This window comes from Alligator mississippiensis, chromosome 6 (genome assembly GCF_030867095.1).
Source record: "Alligator mississippiensis isolate rAllMis1 chromosome 6, rAllMis1, whole genome shotgun sequence".
NCBI lineage: Eukaryota > Metazoa > Chordata > Crocodylia > Alligatoridae > Alligator > Alligator mississippiensis.
In genome coordinates, this window is record NC_081829.1 from 24301505 (window position 1) to 24323573 (window position 22069).

The 22069-nt window shown below is 47.1% G+C and overlaps 1 protein-coding gene across 1 annotated transcript; it reads right to left on the reverse strand.

Annotated features, from left to right (window-relative positions):
- Positions 1-4869: 4869 nt before the first annotated feature.
- ECHS1 (enoyl-CoA hydratase, short chain 1) lies at positions 4870-19226 on the reverse strand. Its single transcript, XM_059729703.1, has 8 exons — positions 19100-19226; positions 15178-15375; positions 12859-12986; positions 11879-11978; positions 9874-9978; positions 7406-7525; positions 5430-5497; positions 4870-5345 (listed from the first exon to the last, which is right to left on the reverse strand). The coding sequence occupies exons 1-8, from the start codon at positions 19209-19211 to the stop codon at positions 5280-5282; spliced, it is 897 nt and encodes a 298-aa protein (XP_059585686.1). The 5' UTR covers positions 19212-19226; the 3' UTR covers positions 4870-5279.
- Between the last annotated feature and the right edge of the window lie 2843 nt (positions 19227-22069).

Here is a 22069-nt window from a genome sequence, read left to right on the forward strand (position 1 = left end):
GTTGAAGCAGAATGGTGCTGTTTCCCACAGCCCTATCAAACAGCAGCTAAACCTGCAAGTTAAGTATAGTTAAGGATGTGCTCAGAAATGGACATGTGATGGTATTTCCAATCCTCTTGGATTCTTGACCAGTAGTGGATGGGAGCCTTTTGTCGTTTGACATGCAGGAAACTAACAGGACAGGCAAGTCTTGACAATTCCCAAACCAGTGGGCAAATACAAGTCTCACAGAACCCAATAGTGACAATGATAGTCTCCCTACAATTGGCTTCCACATCTTCCCTCCTCACTGGCAGTACCTTTGGCAAGATAATGGGCATTATCCCTGGCATAAACAGCATAGCTCATAACTATGTCCCCTTACTAAGCCCCTATATCATGTTTAGGGAAGAAGTGTAAATGTGCCCCTGTGGCTGAGAGCCCTGTCAGCAGAGGGGACTCCCAGTTGCAGAAGCCTGCTTCTTAACAGGATTAGGCTTCCCTACACCAGTAATAAGGCACAATGGGATCTAAAGAGCAATCCCACAATCATGCCTCCTGCCATTGCAGGAGGTACGATTGTGTGGATGGTGTATTAGGTCCCATTGCACATTTACCCACCCATATAGAGGGGACCATAGAGTCTGAATGAAACAAGACTCCCTCTGCTCTCCTGGTCCCATCCAGTTGTCCACTTGAAGAGAAGACACAGTGGGCTGCACACAGCTGAGCTGTGAGCACCACCCAGTGGTAGCTTGTGGCATGTACACCCAGAGAAGTTCCTGCAGCAGGAAGAAGCAATTAAGAACTGATATATGTGTATGACAGGGCACACACCCTGCATCTTGGAGGGGATGAGGCAGTCAGACACAGGGATGTCAGAGCAACTGTGCTGTGGCCCTGCCAGGGACCTGGGGATATGGTGCTCTGCATTTCTGGAGAGTGTGCTGTTGGGAGGAGGGTGCTATAAATGAAGAATGGGAGGGAGGGAAAGGGGAGGGAAGCACCACGGCCATACTTCTTTGTCCCATGGCAGGGTGGTACCCATGGGTGCAGGGATGGCGATTTCAACCATTTACAAACCAGGAAAGGGTGGTCTTGTCATTTGGTCTCTGGCCTGGACCTGTAGTCGATGTGGGTTCAATTCTGTTTGCCCTGTGAGCTCTCCGTGGCTGGGGTGCAGACATAGCTAGGTGGTTCCCTGCTCTCAGATAGACTTCTCCCAGGATCACTGCGGCTCTCACGCTTACCGATTCACACTCCTGTTCTTCAAGCCACAACCAGAACTAGGCAAGGGACAGCTGCTTCCTTGGTACCCAGTGCACCTTGTGCTGGCAAGGGCTACATCAAGCCCCAGCGTGGAGCAGAGGAGCCCACAGGATGCCCAAGCCAGCACCTGATCACCTGCAACCCCAAGGAACTATTGTACAAACTAGGACTAGGCAGAGCACATCAGTACCCTGGTCACTCCTCCTTCCACTGCTCTACTACTGACATGCCCTGTGCCCCTTGGTCTCCTTCAGGGACTATTTTAAAGCTAGCTCCAGAACCATGGTGAAGGGGTATACCTGACCATATTGTCATGGGACTGAAGCCAGTAGGTGGTGTTCTAAACTCCAATTCTCACAATAATCATCTTCAGAAGCCTCTACTTACCCCACAGTTACCCTGATATTGCTCTGTTGCCCTTCCAGCTTCACTGCCCCCATCATCCTGAAAGGACACCCTTCTTCCCTGAGCACAGCAAGCACATGCCCACTGCTAGTATCAGCAATTGGGAGGGGAAGGGGTGAGACGGAGGCAGCAACTTCAGCTAATGAGAAAGCAATAAAAAACCAGGTGGGCCAACAATCAGCCATTGAATGGGAACAATGGGCATTTTTTGATTAGCTTGTTCAATACTGTGGGAGAGGTAAGGTGAGCCCCTAAAGCACAACTGCTGAAAAGTATACACACCAATGTGAAATCCAAGGCATATGCAGCGCACAATCACATCTGTCATCATGGATGGCAGCTCTCACAGGGGGCAGCATTAATGGCTAAGTGGTTTTAGCTAATTAGAATTACTGCTGATTAGTATGGGGGGGGGGGAGAGAGAGGCAATGGTGAGACAGTCACCTGGCTTGCAATTTGCCTTGAAGGCAGCATAACCAGTCACTAACACTCAGAAGTCATAAGCTGGGTTTCAAAAAAGTTTTAAGAATCCCAAAATCATTAAGCAATCAGGATTGCTTTCTACTTCTTCTGGTTCCAGACCCCTAGATCATATATTTGGCTTTTTCTCTGGCAGCAGGAGCAATAGAAACTGAAACTGTTAAGTCAGCTATGATTGGCAGGATAACCTAATGCAGGAATGGGCAATTATTTCGGGTGGAGGGCTGCTTACTGAGTTTTGGCAAGCCATTGAGGGCCACATGACAGGCAGCCAGGGGCAGATAAATATTAATTTTCTAAATTTTTTAGGGGCCCCATGGGCCAAATAGAATGGCCTGGCAGGCCACATCCAGCCTGCAGGCTGCATTTTGCCTACCCCTGACCTAATGTCTCTCAGGGCTGGAGCAGTAAAAGGGGAGGGACCCCTAAGTATTGAAAAAGTGGCAAGGAAGTGGTGAGAGATTATTCAATCCAAAAGCAGGAGCAGCAAACCCAAATCCTCTCTCCTGAACCCCTGGGAAGTCAGCAGTTGTTAATGCCAGATTTACATTGCAGTAACTGCAGCAGATGACTCTGGAGGCAGTCATAACAACAGTAGCCACCGGAGATGGAAGGGCAACAGGGACTTGAGCATGGAAATAGAGACATACTGCCTGCATAGAAATGGGGAAGTACAAGCACACCAGCAGGGGATTGTGCCTATGACCCCAACTTGAACATGCTTCCACGCCCCATCCTCTATCAGAGCAGCATGAGCCACCCTGGGGTATACTTGCCATAACTAATGCTTCCAACAGTTCAGTTCTGACACCCAGATACAAGCAGGCTGCTAATTAGGGTGCTGACCTGAGACTCAGATCTGGGTCCTAGTTTCAGCTCTACCAGATTGTTTGTCCTTTTGCATGTCACTAAACCTTTCTGTACCTCCATTCCCTAGCTAGAAAATGAGGATAACTACTTATCAGGGCTGTGCAAAACAGCAGTGTTCTGTTTCAACCAGCATTTCGACGGAACAGCATTCCATTTCGAATTTTGTTTCAATTTGAAACAGCTGTTCCGATCCGTTCCGTTGAAACAGGGTCGAAGCGGCTAAACTTTCGACATTTCGCCCACAGGATATAATCAGGAAGGTTGAAACAGCCTATAACCTTGTCATATCTGGCCTGATTTGGATGAAACTTGCAGCAATGGTAGCCCCTGCTGAGGCCACAAAGAATGCTAAGTTTCACTAAGATAGGTGCAGGGGCTTGGGGAAAACTGTACCTCAAGCTGCAGACAAGCAAGACTCGTGACATGGGTGACATCGTGTGTCAAGGCACAGCAGGGTGAAAGCTGCTGGCATGGTAGCCCCTGCTGAGGCCACGAAGCCTGCCAACTTTCAAGGAGATAGGTTGAGGGGTTCTGGGGCCTGTACCTCTAGCTGCTGACAGACAAAACTTGTATCATAGGTGCTTGTGCAACTGTGTCTGTCTTGGGGCACAGGGTGGGAGGAAACTACTGCAGGCCTGGCTGCTAGGCCCTGCTAAGGCCACAAAGCCTGCCAGCTGTCAAGGAGATGGGTGCAGGGGGGTTCTGAGGCCTGGAAGAACTGTTTCAAAGCCATATCTCCTAAGACTAGGCTCCAGTTACTCATAGATTCATAGGCTGTAAGGGACTTTGGAAGATCATTGGGTCCAGCTCCCTGTACCAAGCAGAAAAGATAACTGGGGGTCAGGTGACCCCAGCAGGGTGCCTGTCTAGTCTCCTCTTGAAGATTTCCAGGGTAGGTGATCGCACCACCTCTGGAGGGAGCTTATTCCAGTCTGGACACCCTAGTCGTGAAGTAGTTTTTTGTAATGGTGAGCCTGAAACGAGCCTGAAACAACCTTCCAGGAGTTTGTGACCAGTATTTCTTCAAATACTGAAGAAAAAGCCCTTGCTTTCTGGCTACCGGCCTTCAGCCACTGCTTACTTGGCTTGTGGCAACAGCTGCCAGTCTCCAGCCATGCAACACTACTATGTCCAAAGATCTGGGGTTCCTCCCTGTTGGCAGCTGACCACTGTAGGGCAGGATACAGCAATAAAACCCCAGAGCCCTCCTTACGTGTTTTTCCCAGTGGGGAAGCTAGTCTTTCCAAGACCTTCTCTTCAGAACCAGATCTCTTTGATGAGTATAACCCTCCTAACACAACAAGCCCAGAAACCATCTTGGTTACTTGAATGAAGGATAAGGACCCAGGCCAACCTACAGGCCCGACAAAGGCAGTAGGTTTCTCTGGGTAGATGCTGCTAAAATGCAATGCTTAATGGTGTCCTTTAACATTAGGCCTTCAGCAGTGACCAAGGCAAGGATGAAGGGTCTTTCTTTTAACTTTTTTAAAAAGTTCTTCTGATTCAACTGTTGTGTTTGTCGAGGAAATGGGGATAAGTTAGGGGTTGTGGATTTGGAAGGGACATTGGGAGAGGGTGTAGGGATCACCCCTTCAGGTGAGGCAGGGATGTGAGAAGTGGGGAGGAAGAGGTTTCTCATATCTGGATGTAAATAGCATCTGGAAAGCATGGTTGGGATTGGCCAGAGAGGGTTTGCTTGTATACGGGTTTTGGTATGGAAATGGTAGATGTTTTGCAGGGTAGAGGGAAGAAGAAGGGGAATTGGAGTTCTCAAGTTTTGGGAATCCTGTCTGTGGGTGTCTGTTTATTCTAAGTCATTCTGAGCCTTATGAAGTGGGCAAGATATAATTCTAATAAATAAATAAATAAACCAGAAAGACCCCTTTATTTTAAATCACAAAACAATTTCCATTTTACCTTCTCTAATATAGCCAAAAGCACCAAGATATTTGAAATTAAGATCAGACATGTTCCTGCTCCCTGTAAACTGATTATACTGAAGGGCCTAAATTAGTAGGCTGAAGTGCAGCATCCCCTTCTCCAATGTGCCTGAGCAACAGAGCTTTTGTTTCCAAGGACCTTTCACCAAGGTTCACTCAGAAGTTATAGATTAACAGAATTAGGCATGTGTTATGATTAATAGGGTGCAACATTTGCTATGATGACCATTTGTCAATTCACACATTCTGAGGAGAAAAAAGGAGTCTCCACCTCTGTTCTATGCCAAGTCAGCAACTCTTAGAGCATGAACCAGCAACCATTTCACTCCAGGGGGTTCAGTGGTCCTTGAAGTTTGCCTTTCTCTTCTCCACAAAAGCAGTCATGCCTTCCTTTCGATCATCCTGGGAGAAAGAGTGAGAGTTCTTAGAGGCCTGGTCAATACAGTAGGGACTACAGATGAACTGCCTAATAAACTATGTACTCACTGTAGCAAAGGTGGCATAGAAGAGTCTTTTCTCTGTTTTATTCCCCTCAGATAATGTTGTCTCAAAAGCTGAAAAATAAGAGTGTGGTAAGTGCAAAGGGATGTATTTCGTAGCCGTCTTGGTCTGAAACAAAAATAAATGCAAAAAACTCTAGAACTCTTGGTTCAGAGATGATGCCTTTTACAAGACCACCTAAGAAATCACAACAACAAAAATCTTTTTCTGCAAACTTTTGGGCGCGAGCACACACACATACACACACACACTACCCTAGGCTCAGGGAAAATTCAAGATGGTAAAGAGTTCCCATAGGTAGAAACTAAACTTCATTTTTGCACAGAGAAAGCTGAAGGTGGAAGTCTGTTCCTCTGGATCCATGAGAGTGTCTTTATGAGTTGCTCTTTGATGTGCAGATAAGGCAGAATGCCTTCCCTTGTGGTGTCAGATGGCAGAAAGGCAGGAAGGTATAGAAATCTTTCTTGCTGTGCAGCATGGAAGTTTAAATCCAAAATCAGCTAAAATTCAGTATTATCCATGTTTCAGGGATGTGTTTAGAGCCATGTTGGTGCAAGACAAAAAGAAATGCAGAACTCTAGAACTCTTGGTTCAGAAATGATACCTTTTATTAGACCAATTAAGAAATCACATAAAAGATCATCTTTTGCAGAAAAAGATTTTTTTTTTTTTTTTTTTTTTTGCGATTTCTTAGTCTAATAAAAGGCATCATCTCTGAACCAAGAATTCTACAGTTTTGCATTTCTTTTGGTCTCAGACCAACACTGCTATCAAATACATCCCTGAAACATGGAAGATGCCAAATTTCAGCCACTTCTGGATTTAAACTTCATTGCTGAACAACACGAAAGATTTCTGCACCTTCCTGCCATGAACCCAGAGGAACAGACTTCCACCTTCAGCTTCCTCTGTGCAAAAATGAAGTTTAGTGTCTACCTATGGGAACTTTTTACCATCTTGAATTTTCCCTAAGCCTGAAGAAGGGTGTGCGCGCCCAAAAGCTTGCAGGAAAAGTGTTTTTTTTTGCAATTTCTTAGTTGGCCTAATAAAAGGCATCATCTCTGAACCAAGAGGTCTAGGAGTTTTGCATTTCATAAGCACAAAGGTCATTTAACAAGCCTAAGATAACCTGACCCCAGAGAGTAGAGTCCCCAGTGATGACTATAGGCTTGATACTGCCTCACCTCAAATTCCACAGAGTGAAGACCAGAATTATCCACATCACAGCTCCTCCTCCCTCCTGCACCCCAATTGGGATTTCTCTAGAAATTCCTTGGCATTTAGGAAGCAAAAGACTTATCCCCAATGCCACATGCAAAACCCTAAGATACAGCAACAGCTTCATTTACATGAAACAAATGACAATTAGAACACCATGCTTAGTACAGATTCTTCCAAGTGCTCAATGACACTCAGCTCTAGGCTGTTCCCATTTCAAGATGCAGATATTTGTATCAACAGAAATAGACTGCCCACATTCTCAAGAGGGGAATCTGGGGGCTTTGGCAGCAGGGTTGGGAAAAGGATGGGATCTGGGCACATGGACAAGTGAGGGAGGCTGCTTGGAGCTCTGGATCAAGTATATTAGCTAGATAGTTCTGCTAAAGTGATCAGAAGTGACAATGTTAATGCTGACATTCACACTGTCCCTGTAAAGCTGTGGCATGAACTAAGAAGCCACTCTGCCCCGAGAGTTCAGGCAGCCTCTAAATGCACCCCTGTACCAGCTACGCTCAGTTCCCATTTTCAAGGGCTACAAAGTATTTTTCTCTCATTACTACTTCAAGTTTGGGGTGCTTCTCCTAGAATGGATCAAGTCTGCAGCCACAGGACCCAAGTACCTTGCCCCCCCATTACCATAGGCACTCCCAGTGTGAGGATATGTCCCAAAAAACACACACACACACACACACACACACACACACACACACACACCCCCCCTCAGTAGGAATAGCTAGTACCTGCATTGACCGCTTCTTTGGCTATTGCTACCACCAACTTGGAATTCCCAGCAATTTTCTCACCGCAACTGATGGCTTCTTCCAGCAGTTTTTCCACAGGGAATATTTTACTGACAAGGCCTAAGAAGAACAAGGGCAAGTTACTGGACAGACATTACAATATTGCAGTCCTAACATCCAGTCTAGCACAAGAAATCATGCCACAGCATAGCAAGTTTGTCAGGCACAGACAACACACAGCAGCCCGAACAAGATCCAGCACCTCACACTGACAATGCAGAGCTTTTAGGGCTGCTGCAGGTCCACACACCAAGGTCCAGAACCTCAGATCAATCTGTTGGCTCCACAAGTGCTGTCCCACTGATATGAGGTTTAGTTGTAGTCAGAGAAATGCTTGTATAACATAATTTCTTTTTTCCACAGAGATGCCCCTTTGGCGCCACATCCACTACCATCCAGCCATTTTGTCTCAAGTGGTTCATAGTGCCCAACACCACCATGCTGTCATGCTAGAAGTGGATCAGTTGTTAGCATGGAATCTGAATCTGGCCATTCAAAGGCCTGACTACAGCAGTTCACTCCATTCCCATGAGGCCTGAAGGGCTGGCAGAGCCAAACAAAAGGAAGTGGAGCCTACTCTTCAGGATCTTTATTGCCAATTGCTCTTGTGACAGACAGAAGCCAGCTACACTGAATCTGCAGTTCAGAATGTCTTCAATGTCTTCAAATTGAAAAGCCCTCTTCCAAAGCAAGCATGTTTAATTTGATCTTAGCAAGAGAGACAGCAGAGCCACACTTCATTTCAGAGTTGATTTCAAAGAATGTCCAAGTTCAAACTTTCCACTTCCCTTGGAATCACACTCCTGACAGAGAAGTGACAGCTGGAAATGGCCAAGCGATGCTTGCCAAGGCTATTAGGAATACAAGTAATGCAAGTCACACAGCACAGGGCTTGTATATACAGGCATCAAATAGCCCAACAACAGGCATCCATCAAAGCAAAACACCCCATACTGAATGGAATTTATACTCAGGGCTCCTGGCTGAAAACGCATATTAGACAGAAGCAGCCATAGCATGGAATGAACCATAGCATGTATAGTCCAGTTCTACCATGAAGATGGCATGAAAGGGAGATGGATGGGGTTCCTGCCCTCTTATATTTTTAGCAGCACAGTAAAGCTGTGGGTTTAAGAGAAAGAGAGCCCTCTACCATGCACCTGACCACAACTCCAGCTGGAAGCATCAGCTCCCTTCACCCCCAGCATGAGCAGCAGGTCACAGAGGAGACCTGACAACCCACAGCATCCAAGGACTGCATTCTTCCCAAAAGTCCTTAGGTCTTTGCCCCTTGTTGTGCCCCTTGAGCTGACCTCTCCACTACCACAGTCATGTGAGACTGGAAGCACAACATTGAAGGATGAATAGTTTTTATGACCAGGAAGAAAGTTTTCCCTCACAAATGCTTTTTTAGTTTGTTTTTCTTCACTGCCCTCCTCTGAAGCACTAAATGTTACTCACAGAAAAAGCTGGGGGGGGGAGGGGTGCATTAGCTGGGATGTACTGGAACTTGAAAACCTCTGAGGTTCCTGGCTCTAGGGTCTTGCTCTGCTGCTCAGGATCAAAATGCTCACCAAATACGAAGTTAGGAAGAAATATTATTTCTAGTCAGACTGACAAAGACTTGTGCATGTGTGGCAAGAAGGGAAGCTGGGTGGAAGCAGGGGGGAGGGGTTGCCTTTTTCTCTAGTGTGGGGTTTCATTCTTTTCCTAGGGTCCTCTTAGTATGAATTGACCAAATATTTCTCTGCCACTGCAGTAGTAGTGCAATGGCAGTAGCCTTATCTCCTCTATTTTTCCTGTAGCAGGTTGCAAGATATTTTTGGCTTGTAGTTGTGGGTGACAGTTGGGAATAAATGTTTTTTAAGCACCTGTGTAAATGGTCGCCTATGAATGCAGATGGCCTGGAAATCATCAGTCATTAGGCTGCATCCTCTGATAAAAATCCAGTCAGGCATGCTAATATGATACCTCATCTTCTGGTTCTCCAGCACCAGGGGTGACCAGGCCAAAAATGTAGCAGAAAGAAGCTGCTGCACAGAACACTTGTTATATGTGTTTTGGTAGGGCTGGAAGCCTAACGTGGACCAAGGGCCCCGTAGACCAGGCAACCAACTGAGGAAGTACTCTTTATCCCAACTATATTAAGTATAGGGAAGCAGACAGCCATCCATGGGCAGCATATCCCTAAGGAAGGCCATGAAGTAAGTGATATGGGTTCCATTACCTATCTCAGAGCAGAGATACCCCAATAACTAACAGTGAAGAAGCTGCAAGCTGGCTTGGGCTCCAATATCTAGCTGAATCACCTCCTCTCTCCTACTGCAGAAAGGATTCTGCCTCCATCTCTTGCCATACAGGGCCACCTGAAAAGGGCCCAATTAGAAGGCAGACACTTGTGCCCATACCTGCCTCTTTAGCTTCCTGAGCAGAAATTCTATCCCCAGTGAGGACCATTTCCATAGCTAACGATTTGCCCACTGCTCTCGTGAGTCGTTGAGTCCCACCAGATCCTGTGTTTGAAGAGGAAGACAGCAGTTAGATTACAAAGTTCATTAAGAAGGAACTTCCTAGACCATGGGTCAGGTGGTTTTGCTGCTGCTTGTGAGCTGGAACCCTGTTGCAGGAACCAAGCAAGCAGTAGGACCCTAGGGATGCCCCCTCTGCTGCCCTGGCTGCAGCATGCTACCAATTCTCCCAAGCTGCTCCAGATCCAGACTCTTTGCAACTCAAAACCTGCCCCCAGTTTGTAGGTTGCCAACCCTTGAGCTTGACAAACATACTCTGATCTCTCACAGATTCAAAGGCAGCAGCACAGCTGGGAGGGGGAAAAAGATTGTGCAAGGAAGGCAAACTGCTGGATCTTCATGGAATACACAGGTGGAAACAGGGATTTTTCCACTGGCTAGCCACTGCTGCCTCACTGAGTTCTAGGGACTAGCTCTGCCCTTGTGCTTGGATGTCACCTTACCCCGCTACAGAATTAGAGGACACAGAGTAAAAGACAGAAGAGTGTGTGTAATTCACTCAATTATACATCACAATTATGCTTGACATGCAACATGTCCCCTCTAACAGGGCCCCAACACAACTGTGTAATGGGTATTCTGCGCATAATGCTCTGATGTAGATGTAAACTAATTAAAATGAAAGTATATCCAGCTACTAAATGACCACAAGGTTCTAAATGAATCAGCAATCATATTATCAGACCTACTAGGGGGACAAAACTCCTTAGTAGATGAGAAAGCAACCAACAACATATATACTGCTGGCATCAAGGATCATCTTGACTTAGCAGAAAAAGAGAAAGCGGCTTTCTGTTTTATTGTTAGGGCACACAATAGCATAGCACATCATTGGTATGGGACAGTTCACTCAGATCCAATTAAGAAAAAGAAAAGAAAACCAAGGTTAACATTCAGACCCAAAAATGTCTTATAGTACACACACAGAAACAAACACCATATTTACTGAATTCAAAGATGAGGGGTTTTTTTCCCCATTAACATGCGTGGGAAAGACAGGGTTAGGTATGGAGATGGAGCTGCTGCCTGTACCTCCACCCCTGTAGCTTTCGGCCCCCTGTCTCCCTGTTTCCCAACACTTGGAAGCCTCTGTTGTCCTGCAACTGCTACAGGGCAGGGCTGGGGCTGAAGCAAACATATGATCCTTCCTCTGGGCTGCAGTAGGGATGGAGCCCACCAGAGCAAAAGTAAGGGTCCCCCATATGACCCCCTCCTGCCCCACACCCTTAGGGCCCCCTTCCCATCTCCCCCTGCACCTGGGCAGCCTCTGCCTCCCCACCTCCTGCCCACCTACTTCTGCCTTACTGCCTGTCCCCCTGCCATTGTTTTCCTCACTGCAGTGGTGGGAGGCACAAATTTAAGGTGACCCACCAATAATTACATTCTATACATGGAAAATTCTAATAGAGTTCAGAAAAGAAGTGTTCAGAATCATTCTGGCATTTAAAGGATCAATGGGAACAAACATAGGTATGGCCATTTAAACAGAGAAGTGTGTGAGAAACAGCTAAGGAAGGATCTTTTCTAAAAACAACGTTTCTCTCTGTGACCGCTATGCATGCTTTCATAGAAGCATTTAGCAGCCACTACATAGTTAGAAGCCATTTGACATTTGCACTAGAAAGCCTGATAAGTAAGGACTCAAAAGTCATAAAAGTTGCCTTGGTTTTAACTGGTCACAGTCACATCTATATCTGTAGGACTAGTCAGCATCTTCTATACTCTGGGTGCAGGTACGTAGCAGGTCTATAATACCATTATTACTAAAATGCAACCATGTCCAGTGGCTTTAGGTAACTAACAGTGATAGGGGCTGAAAGAAGCTTGGCCACACTAAGTTATGCCTAGCGAACACAAAGAAAGGAATTCACTCAGTAAAAGTTACCTGGAATGGTTCCCAGCAAGATTTCTGGTTGTCCAAACTGTGCCTTCTCACCAGCATAAATGATATCGCACATCATGGCCAACTCACAGCCACCACCCAGCTTTGGAAGACAGAATAGAATTAGGACCTGTTCAGTGCCACTTCGTGCACAATGCTAACTTGATCTACCTACCTACCAGTCTCCATCACCATCGTATCAGAGGCCCCAGCACAACCTACGCAACATTCTTTGGAGGTGGGAAAATGCTATTATCCACATTCCACAGTGGGAGAATGAAGGCAAAGGACAGATTCAGAGACCTGCTCAAAACCATAATGGAAGTCTGGGGCTGAGCCAGTAATTGACTTTGTAGTTCCCAAACTCTGTCCAATGGCTGAGCCACTGACAGCATCCCAGGATTGGCTCAGGAAGCCCAAACCAGTATGGTTTACAAAGATAAACTGTATAAAACAAACTGTTTCAAATTCAGCTCCTTTCTTGTATGAGGACCCCAAAGGGGTGAGACGAGAGGAAGTTAAAGCAATAAACTCCACAGCCAGAACTGCAGGGAGCTCTTTGATAGACATGTCTGGATGTATTTTCTTTATTTCACTGCTGTGACTCAGTCTTTCTGCCCAGATTCAGTCCGAAGTCTCTTATATGTGTTATTGAACAACCCTTACCTGATTTTTATTTCTAATTTACAGAGATGGAAGAAAGCTCCCCACTGATGCCACCCTCAGCATAAGGTATTTTATTATCCTTCAGCAATCAGAGAATAACCCCAAATGTCCAAACCTTACAATAGTTAAATATGGAGGCAGCACAACAAAAGTCTTAAGAACATTAAAACTCCCATTGGAGCTTGGCTTGAGTCTGCATGGAGGCACCTGTGACAAGAATATAAACTATTCCTATGGTATGACATTGACACAGTAGCATTCTTGGTCAGGTGAATGTGGGGAGGGAAGAGATTACAGAATGGGAAACCCAGACTCACAGCATAACCATTAACAGCCGCTATGACTGGCTTTCTGACTGTAGAGACTCTGTTCCAACCAGCGAGGAAGTTGCTCCTATAACATTCCTGAAAGGTGCTGTTCTGCATTTCTTTTATATCTGCTCCAGCTGAAAGACAGATTATTTTTTATATGGGATAAGCCAGAAAAAAAATCACTGTGCTTGATTCTGTAAATAAACAGCAGTGGATTAATTTAAATAAATTTTAAATAAAGTTTCAAGAAGCCCTTAATTAGGGGTCAACTTGAAATCTTGTCAGTTCCAAAAAATAAACCTAACCCCACCCCACCCCCAATAAGTACTGTAGTTTTCACATATCACCAAAATCTTCCCTACTACTTTCTCTTCCCTATCACTACATGAAGGTATCAAACAAACAGAAAACATGACATGTTTTTACCAGGGGAATGAATGAATTGGTTGGAAAAGAAAAATTATTTTCTCTGATCACTTTTTCAGTGATCTTAGAAGTTACTTGTAACAGTAAGCAAGTAAAAGTACACAGACAAAGATATGATGCTTAAGCCCTTTTGCAAGAATAGCTGTCACATGACAGACCTAAAACGCATGGTTATAAAATATTCACAGTATTAAAAATAACCTTCTCCATCCTTGGAACTGTACAGAGTTGCCAGCCACAATTCAAGACTGACTTGTTTTGTTTAGAAACTACGTTGTTTCCTAAAGGGACTGGATCTTGTAACATTTGGAGCATTTAAAATAAGACTCAACAAAAAGCTATAAAGCATTCTGTAGGGAACAGCCCTTCACTAGCCTCTGAATGCAGGATAAGACCAAAAAGATATTTGCTAGTTCTAAGAGCCTGGAAGATGATATACTGATATTTGCACAGGTGTAACTTACATGGGTTTTCTCCACCAATGTAAACTGCATTGGGATCTAAAACATGTAAGTGAGCAGCAATTCTGGGGTAGCTGCATGCAGTAGGCAGCTATCACTGTGTTTCAGCAGTAAGTGGTAAAGTACATACTTTGAAATTTTACGACAACAACAGAAGACAGAAAAACAGGAGCAGCAGAAACAGCATGTTGTGGACTGAACCAAGAACCCACAGCCACCCACCCGGCATGAAAACATGTGCATGAGCTGCAACAGAGTCTGCTGATCCCATGTAGACCTTGTCAGCCCCCTTCAGACCCACAGATAAAGCAATCATCTTTGACTGTGAGGAGGACAATCATCCTTGACTGCCAGGGATTGCTGATGATTGTAAAGTGTACAAAACAGCTCGTCTATCTTGGGCAAGTGGCTACCCCAAGCTAAGTTGCAGAGACACCTATACTGGTGTAATTTACCCAATTCATTTGGGGGTAATTCAACACAATGGGATTAAGCTAACCCAGTATAAGAGTTTACCCTGTCTGCCTGTTCCTTTCTTACATCTGCATAAACATGTCATCTGCCCAGGTCCTAAAAGCTTTTTTACCTCCACTGCCATTGCAAAGCATGGTCTGGCAGAAATGTTTGGGGAAATGAACGGCCTGGCTAATCCAGCCTGTCTCCACCTGGAGATCAAGCCTTTTTCAGTCCACCGTGATAAGTTTGCCATTTTGCAGACAAAATTGCTCATATCCAAGCAGGGCTTGGGAACCACCACTCTTGCTGCAAAGTCAGAGTTTAGGATTGAGGAAGTGAAGACTTGTCCCATTTTTATGGGTTGCTTTACATCGCTGTTACTCTCTGATGCAGAGGATGTGCTTAGAAGGATATAGGAGACCAACTATGAACTAAACCTATGTCTGGGCTGGCTGGCGAAAGTCAACCAGGAGACACTGCACCCACTGCTGGCATAGGCTGTCAATGCCTCCCTTCAGGAGGGCAGGATGCCAGACATTAAGTCTACAATTGTCTGGCCCTGTCACAAGAAACCCTTATCTTGTTGCCCCTCCTATTCTGTCTGTATGAGGCCACTGGGCAAAGTCGTGTGGAGATTAAGAGTGAAGTGATGACACCCAGATCTACCTCTCTCATTTGATCCCAACTCTGGGGTCTCCATCCATTTTCAAGTACCTGGTAACTGTGTGTCAATGCATTTTTGAAGGAGAGATGACAGCTGGACTCATTTTTCCCTTAATTCTCACATACCCTCCTGGAAATAAAGGTATCAAGAGCCATACAAATCTGTCTTTCCATAAGAGTATGATGTCCACACACTTCCTCCACCAGCAACAGGTAACACATGAAGCAGACCAGTACCAGCTCTAATTCCTACACATCTCACTTTCAGAGATGCCCAGTTTGCTGCTCTAGAGATCTACATGTTGCCCACTATCCTTACCTGCAAAGGCTTTCTCATTTCCTGTGATGACAATGGCTCCCACTTGAGGGTCATTCTCAAACAAGTCCAGGGCCACCTTCATCTCATTCATCAGACCATCACAGAGGGCATTTAAGGCCTTGGGGCGGTTGAGCTGGATCACACCTATATTCTGCTTAGTTCCTTTCTTCTGAACCATGATGTACTGGAACTGAGAACCTGACAGGAAAGGAAAATAATTAGTCATTGCAAAAATAAGCCTCCACTCCCTCCCTCCCACCAGAATAGAACTGCTTCCTTGATGACTGGATCCTACCCCAGGAATTACTTTTCTGTCCTCCTCTGCTAAGCCCCATCTCCCAATATACTTCTACTGATGCCTCTAACATCCATGTTTCCCTGCATCAGTAGGGAGCAGCCTCCACTACTTGCCTGTTCTAGGCGTTGAGAGTCTGGTCTGTCAGCTTGTGTCTTGCACTAACAGTAAGTCAGGACAGAACACAGCTTCCTGGACTTTACATGGCAACAAGCACATAGCTGACACACACTTTCCCCTGAGAGTCTTGCTCTTTGCTGAAACCATTGACTGGATGCTAAGAGATCTGGGAAAGCTGCAAAGACAGACTCCAAGGAAACATGTGGATGAAATCTTACTGAGGCTCTCCTGGTACCTTGTAAATGCCCATATCTCACTTCAGATTCTGGCCTCATAAAAACTTTCCCCCATCTACAAAAAGGGAGACAACACTCTCCATCTCTCTCCTCCTCATGACTAACACAGTGGAGGGTTCATTACTCTGCCCCTCCCACAGAGCATGTGTTTGAGAACAGAAAGGAACATGATCTCTTATTCTATAACTCGCCATCTCCTCCAGGGTTTTTCCAAATGCTTGCCTCTTCTACTGCTCACAGCAGCATGACATGCTCAGATTCATGCCTATTTCACCTGGTGCAGGGTGCCAAACATCATCCCCAAACTGACCATCATCTTGCTAATTTCACTCTGTCACTGCTTAGGAAAACTTTGGACACAGAGAGAAGGCCTGGGATTCCTGTCAGCAAACACAGGCAGAAAGGGCTACCCAGTGGAAAAAATAATTCATTACCATTAAGCTCCTGGTAATATCTTGTTAACTAAGTCACGCCTTGCTTTTATTTTGAGATTATCAAGAAATCTAAAGCTTTTTACAAAGATGGGTCCGTTTCATTACCCCTTTACCCTAGACAAACCCTGCTTGGAGAGTAATTTGGCAAAGACCACAGCCCAATTCAATGGCAGAGGTCACGAGTACAAGCCTTGGAGACTCCACTCCAGTGAAAAGCTTAAAACCACCAGCTTCTTCAGAATTAAACAGAGCACCCCCCCTCACTTTGCCAAGATTTCGGACATGGCTCTGACAAGTAGCATTACCAACTCATGTAAAATGGACATCAATTATATTCATATTCACATGGTTCTACTGCAATAGCAACAAGCTGCTGTAGCAGCAGGTAACAAAGAGACCACTTATAGTAGTATATCACAGAGGACAGTTTCAGTTGGTCAAAGCAACAAGTTAAAAATCAACCTTCACATGCAAGAATCTCTAATAAACTGCACTGTAGTAGAATGGAAACCCTTCATTTGGTCAGACTGCATTTGCTCTTGTATGTGCTCACAGGTACACTTGACTCTTTTCCAGACTAACTGCTCCTTTCAAACTGAACCTTCCAGGCAGGTCAAATGAAGGCACTGCTTTTGTCATAACAACCTGCTGGAAGGACTATTTTAGGAGAGGAGGCATTCAGCTCTATGGTGCCCACCACCCCTATTCCTGACATGCAGGGTGTGGCACAGTCATCATTTCCATAGATAGGCACCTAAATGAAGTAGTCTGTTTTGTACAACTGCTAGGCATCTACAAGACCCACTGGTGTCAATGAGCAATACTGAACACATACACCTGCCAAAGTCAACCTGCTTCTATGAGAGGAGCCAGCTATGGACTTTGAAATCCAACATTAACCAACATCAAAAATTTTAAATCAGAAAAGCCATCTCCCCAAGCTTGCATGAATCTGGATGGTCAGAGGTTGGCTGGAATTGGCCTGGCCTGGACCAGTTTTTTCTACCCTTACTCACATTCCCTCCATAGCTGTAGCTTTTTAGCACTACAGCCACAACCAGCAATCCACCAACAGGCCTCAGAATAAGTCAGTCTAAAGAAAGAATTATTTTTCCCCTCTCATTACTAGACAGAAGGGACAGAAATTCCACTTTCACATGGGGACCCCAAATAATCAAGAGAAACACACAACCCTTATTAAGCTATTAATACCTCGCCTGAGTAACTGAAATAAGAAAATGAAAATACACTGAAAAAAAAATCAAAGTACCCCATCTTCAGATGAAAGGAGATCATAACCAGATAACGTTTCCTGCCCAGCTGAGGCTGAAGTCTTCTCTCAAACATACCAGTAGCTTTAACTCCACTGTACCACTCAAAGCAGATTTTCTTCCACTGAGAGCACAGTGTGTGAACCCTGATTTAATAAGTGAATTTGAAAAAAATGACCCTGCCCGCCCCCCCCCCCCCCCAATGCCTTTGTTGGGATGGGTGCCATATAAATCTAAATAAATAAACAATAAATGTTATCTATCTCTTACAAAAGGCATGCAAGCCAGTGACACATGCATACTACAATCTGCATGAAAGGATTATCCAGCAGTTACAATAGCTGGAAATTGCTAGAGATATATACCAGGTAAATATAACAACTTTCCTCCCGCTAAGTCACTGATTTATGTTTCTCAGCAGACCTCAAACTACAACTAAACACACAAATACGTGTGAATACATAACCTAAAAGAATCTGTTTCTCTTCCTGTTATTATTTGGAGGGGAGAGAGGGTTGCAGAGGGGAAATAGGATTTTGCTCCTAATGCATCTGCCTGCTAATGCCTTTGCTGAATCCACTTAACTGTAGATTCAAGATTCCTGTAAATTCAAGAAATCCTTTGAAAAGAAAGGACAAATTATTATGCAGGGTCTCACATAACTGCCTAGCTGCACCTCCAACCTCGGCTCTGACTGCCTCACCCTTCTGCCACCACGCAGACGGCCAACTCAGGTGTTCAGGCAGCTCCTCCTTGCCAGCTGATACGGCACCAGGATCAGTTATTACAAGGGTCTATCCAGATCAGCACTAAGATTTATTCCTGCATGACAAAACATGAAGACCGTACATCTTCAAGGCCCCCTGGATGGCTAGCATACCCTTACAGTTACATCCGTTCAAGAGCCAACGTAAAGGCCTGTGAAAATAATGAGATATGACCAGCTCAAAGGGCTCAATCCAGTAAAGCATCAGAAGGGCAGCAGGGATATTGAGACCCCTCTTGCAGAGTGCATGTGCTGAACTAGGAGTCACAGCACGACTCAACCCTCCTTCCACCAGAGAAAACAGGTCACCAAAAGAGCCCCTTGAGTACAACCCTGGTATCATCGTTACCAGCCCACCGCCCAGGCCAAAAGCCACGTGCAGTGGAAAGCAGCCCACTACCAAGGCTCTGAGCAGTGCCCTGGGAAGGCTGGAGGGACTCCGAGTATTTCGGGAGAAAGCTGCCAGGAGGGAGGGAGGGGTCCCGGCGGTCCGCACTCCGGGAAAGGCAGGAGGGCGCTCAGGCTGCGTCCGGGGCCAGACCGAGAAGTCAGGGGCTGAACTGACAGCAGGGAAGACGTGCACAGCGCCGGACAGGCCACCCTGTCTGCGGGTAGGGGCGAGGCGAGGCGAGGCGGGGCTCCCCGAGCCCACTCCGGGAGGCGTTCCTGCGGGCGGCCCCGGCCTGCAGCCAGGCGCCCGCCCTCACGGCTCGGGCTCGAGCCAGGGCCAGGGCCAGGGCCCAGCCTCGGCCACAGGGCCCAGGGGCCCGAGCCTGCTGGGAGTGCCCCGCCCCGCTCACCGGCGGCGCAGTGCCGGGCCCCGGCGCTGGGGGGCGCTGGCGGCAGCAGGAAGCGCGCGGGGGCGCGGGCCCGGGCCGGGCGGAGCAGCGCACGGACGGCGGCGGCGGCCATGGCTGAGCGTGCTGGAGGCGGGGGCGGGACTGCAGGCACCCGGCGCCGCCCCGCCCCGCTCGTCCCCCCAGCGCCTGGAGCACGTGTTGAACGGGGCCAAGCGAGACCCCGGCGGCGCTGCGCGCCCTGCTGGCTCGTGGGCTGAGCTGCTCTGCTCGTGCGCTGGCTGAGAAGCTGCAGAGCTCCGCCTCCCCCCCACTGCTCGGGCCTGGCTGCCACAGCCGCGTCTGCGTGCGGGCCGGGCCGGGAGCTGGAGGGAGCCGTGTCCGCTTGCAGCGCAGGTTGCTTCAGTGCAAGGGAACATGGTTTCCTTTGCTTCTCCACCAAGCGATCCTGGCAGGGGAAATGCCATGTATCTGGGTTCATGCAGGCAGCTCGGAATAACTGCTTTTCTGGCTGGTTTAGTAGCCCGAGGTGTTGGGGCTTAAAGCCCACGGTATGGAAAGGGGAGGCTCCTCCCTTGCTTGCTCGTGTGGCTGAGCGCAGGTGAAACGCGGGGGCATCCGAACCCCGAGCCTCCGGGCTTGGGCCTGCAAGTAGGATGCCTGCCAAAAGACTTTGGAAATATCTGAAGCGCCTGGTGGGGATGGAGGATGTTTGCCAGGTCAGGGCCACTTATGGTTCTGGACTGGCTCCTGGATTTGGACTTGATTTGGCTTGGAATAACAGGGTGGAGTTTGACCCATAGCTGAGGGGGCAGAGGACATGGGAAACAAGGAGGCCAGGACCAGGCAGAGACAGGGGCTGGGGCAATCACACTGCCTGACCGGGGGGCACTGAAGACGGTGCTCCTGCTGCTGCTGATAGGCGCTGCTCTAGTCTTCCCCGCTCGGAACATGTGGTTGGCAGAGTCCAGAGCCACCCATGTTTTCTTTTGGCGCTCCACATGGGAGAAAGGTGGCAAGGGCCAAGCTGTTCAAAGCGAAACAGTCCTGAGGCAAAGGGATGCCAGATGTCCTGCTCTTCCTCTGGGCCAAGTACATGAGCCAGGTTTGCAAACGCAACGGGTGGGATCTAAAACAGCCAGCTTAAGTATTTTGTAGGGCAGCTGCTGTGACAGTGGCAAGCGCACACAACAGCTAGTGGGAGCCCATATTTTCCCCACGGTTTTACAAGCTTCTGAAGTGCTTTAGAGAGAAATGCAAACTGCAGGATGCTACCCTATGGGGACTAAGTGCAAGTTTTATTCTCCCAGCACAATCAAGGCATATATGCTCAAGAGGGCAGAGAAAGTACTTAAAGGTCATCCTCAAGGCTAGCTTGAAAAAAATGCAATATCGACATCAGCTCATGGGAGACTTACCCAGGACTGCCCCAAATGGAGGAAGACTCTGCTGCAAGGTTCTCAGTACTTTGAAACCTCACAATGACAACAGGAGATGGAAAAGTGGGAGCAGCAGAAACAGCATGTTTTGGACTGAATCAAGAACCCAGAGCCACCCATGGAAACATGTGCCTGAGCTGCAACATAGTCTGTTGATCTTGGATAGGCCTCATCAGTCATCTACAGACCCACAGATAAGATAATCATGAAAGACAATCATGTTTAGCTGCAAAGGATTTTGGATGATTAGTTCAGATGGCCTTTAGCTGGTGCCGGCTCACTTTTTCCTTGTAATAAGCCCTGTTTCATTTGCTTATTTGCTTACAAGCAGGGAAATTTGCACACACTAGAGCACCCAATCAGAATGTACTTCCCCAGCTTTCTGGTTGAGGCATGAACCAGGTTGAGGCTGGTAGGAGCTGTTAAGCTCCTAAATTTGAACCCAGCCCTTGTTACTCGCAGTAAGGTTACTCTTGCTTTGTATTTCCTCTTGGTTTCACATCTAGTGATCCTGCTTCACTTAAGGTCTTGGATGGTCTTGCCTTTGTTAAGTGCTGTTGCTCCAGGTAGCTGTAGCTTTATTCAGCTGCTACTGTGTGCCTACCAGAGGTTCATCTGTAAGTCTCTCGAAATAGGTGTCTTTTGTGAAGTATTCCTAATTGCCCTTCTTTCACAGCAAAGTACTGATAGTCTGCTGTAGTAAAGTTGTGCAGGTTCAACCATATGTTCACAACAATGAATTGTATGGTGACTCCATCCTATTTCTAACCAAGATGGAGAAAGAAAGTTGTAATATCTATTTCCATTGGAGTCTGCCAAAAAGTGGCTTGACAAACATCCCTCTCATGGTTTAGGAAGAGAAAATCTTGCCTTTTGTAGGAAGTTGGACTACAGGTTTCCCTCAATTTATGCAGGTTCTGTATATGAGAATTCGCTCGTATGCGATGACTCTTTTTATACCCCAAATTCGTTATATGCAAGGTAAATTCACTCTTATGCGATCAGCATAGGCACGCTCCCCCCTCCCCCAAGCAGATAAGTCTGTGAGGGGAGGGGAAAGGGCTGGGAGGGGAAGGGAGGGGAAAAGACCATGGGGCCAGGGCCCCACTCACCCCAGCCCCTACTGCAGCTGCTCTGGGAGCGGCCAATGCCAGCAGCTTGCAGCTGTGGACTGCACCACGCCCCAAACCCCCAAGGCTCTGCTTCCCCATTCACCCCTGCTGCAGGGGCCCCAGGAGTAGCAGATGCCAGCTGCCCACACCAAGGAGGGCTGTGGGGCTGTGCCAGGCTCTGCAGCCTCTGCATGCAGAGCAAGAGCAGGCTGCCATTGCAAGCTGGAGCCGGCAGCAGCACTGGGCCCTTCATGGTGTTCAGGGCTGGCGGCTGACTGCTTTTGTCCTGCTGCAGGCTGGGGCTGATGGCAACACTGGGCTCTTCCTGGTGTTTGGGGCAGGCCGCAGTGATGGGAGAGCGGCGCTGCCACCCCTAAATTTGCCGTAGCCCCACCTGCCCTCCAAGAGCTGCCGCCAAGCAG

Bases quoted from the DNA above. Each gene is read 5' to 3' on its own strand.
- ECHS1 (XM_059729703.1), bottom strand. From the start codon at position 19,211: ATGGCCGCCGCCGCCGTCCGTGCGCTGCTCCGCCCGGCCCGGGCCCGC. The intron at 15,376-19,099 runs GTGAGCGGGGCG...CTTTCCTGTCAG, and splicing joins GGCCCGGCACTGCGCCGCCG to GTTCTCAGTTCCAGTACATC. The intron at 12,987-15,177 runs GTAAGGATAGTG...TCTGTCTTTCAG, and splicing joins AAATGAGAAAGCCTTTGCAG to CTGGAGCAGATATAAAAGAA.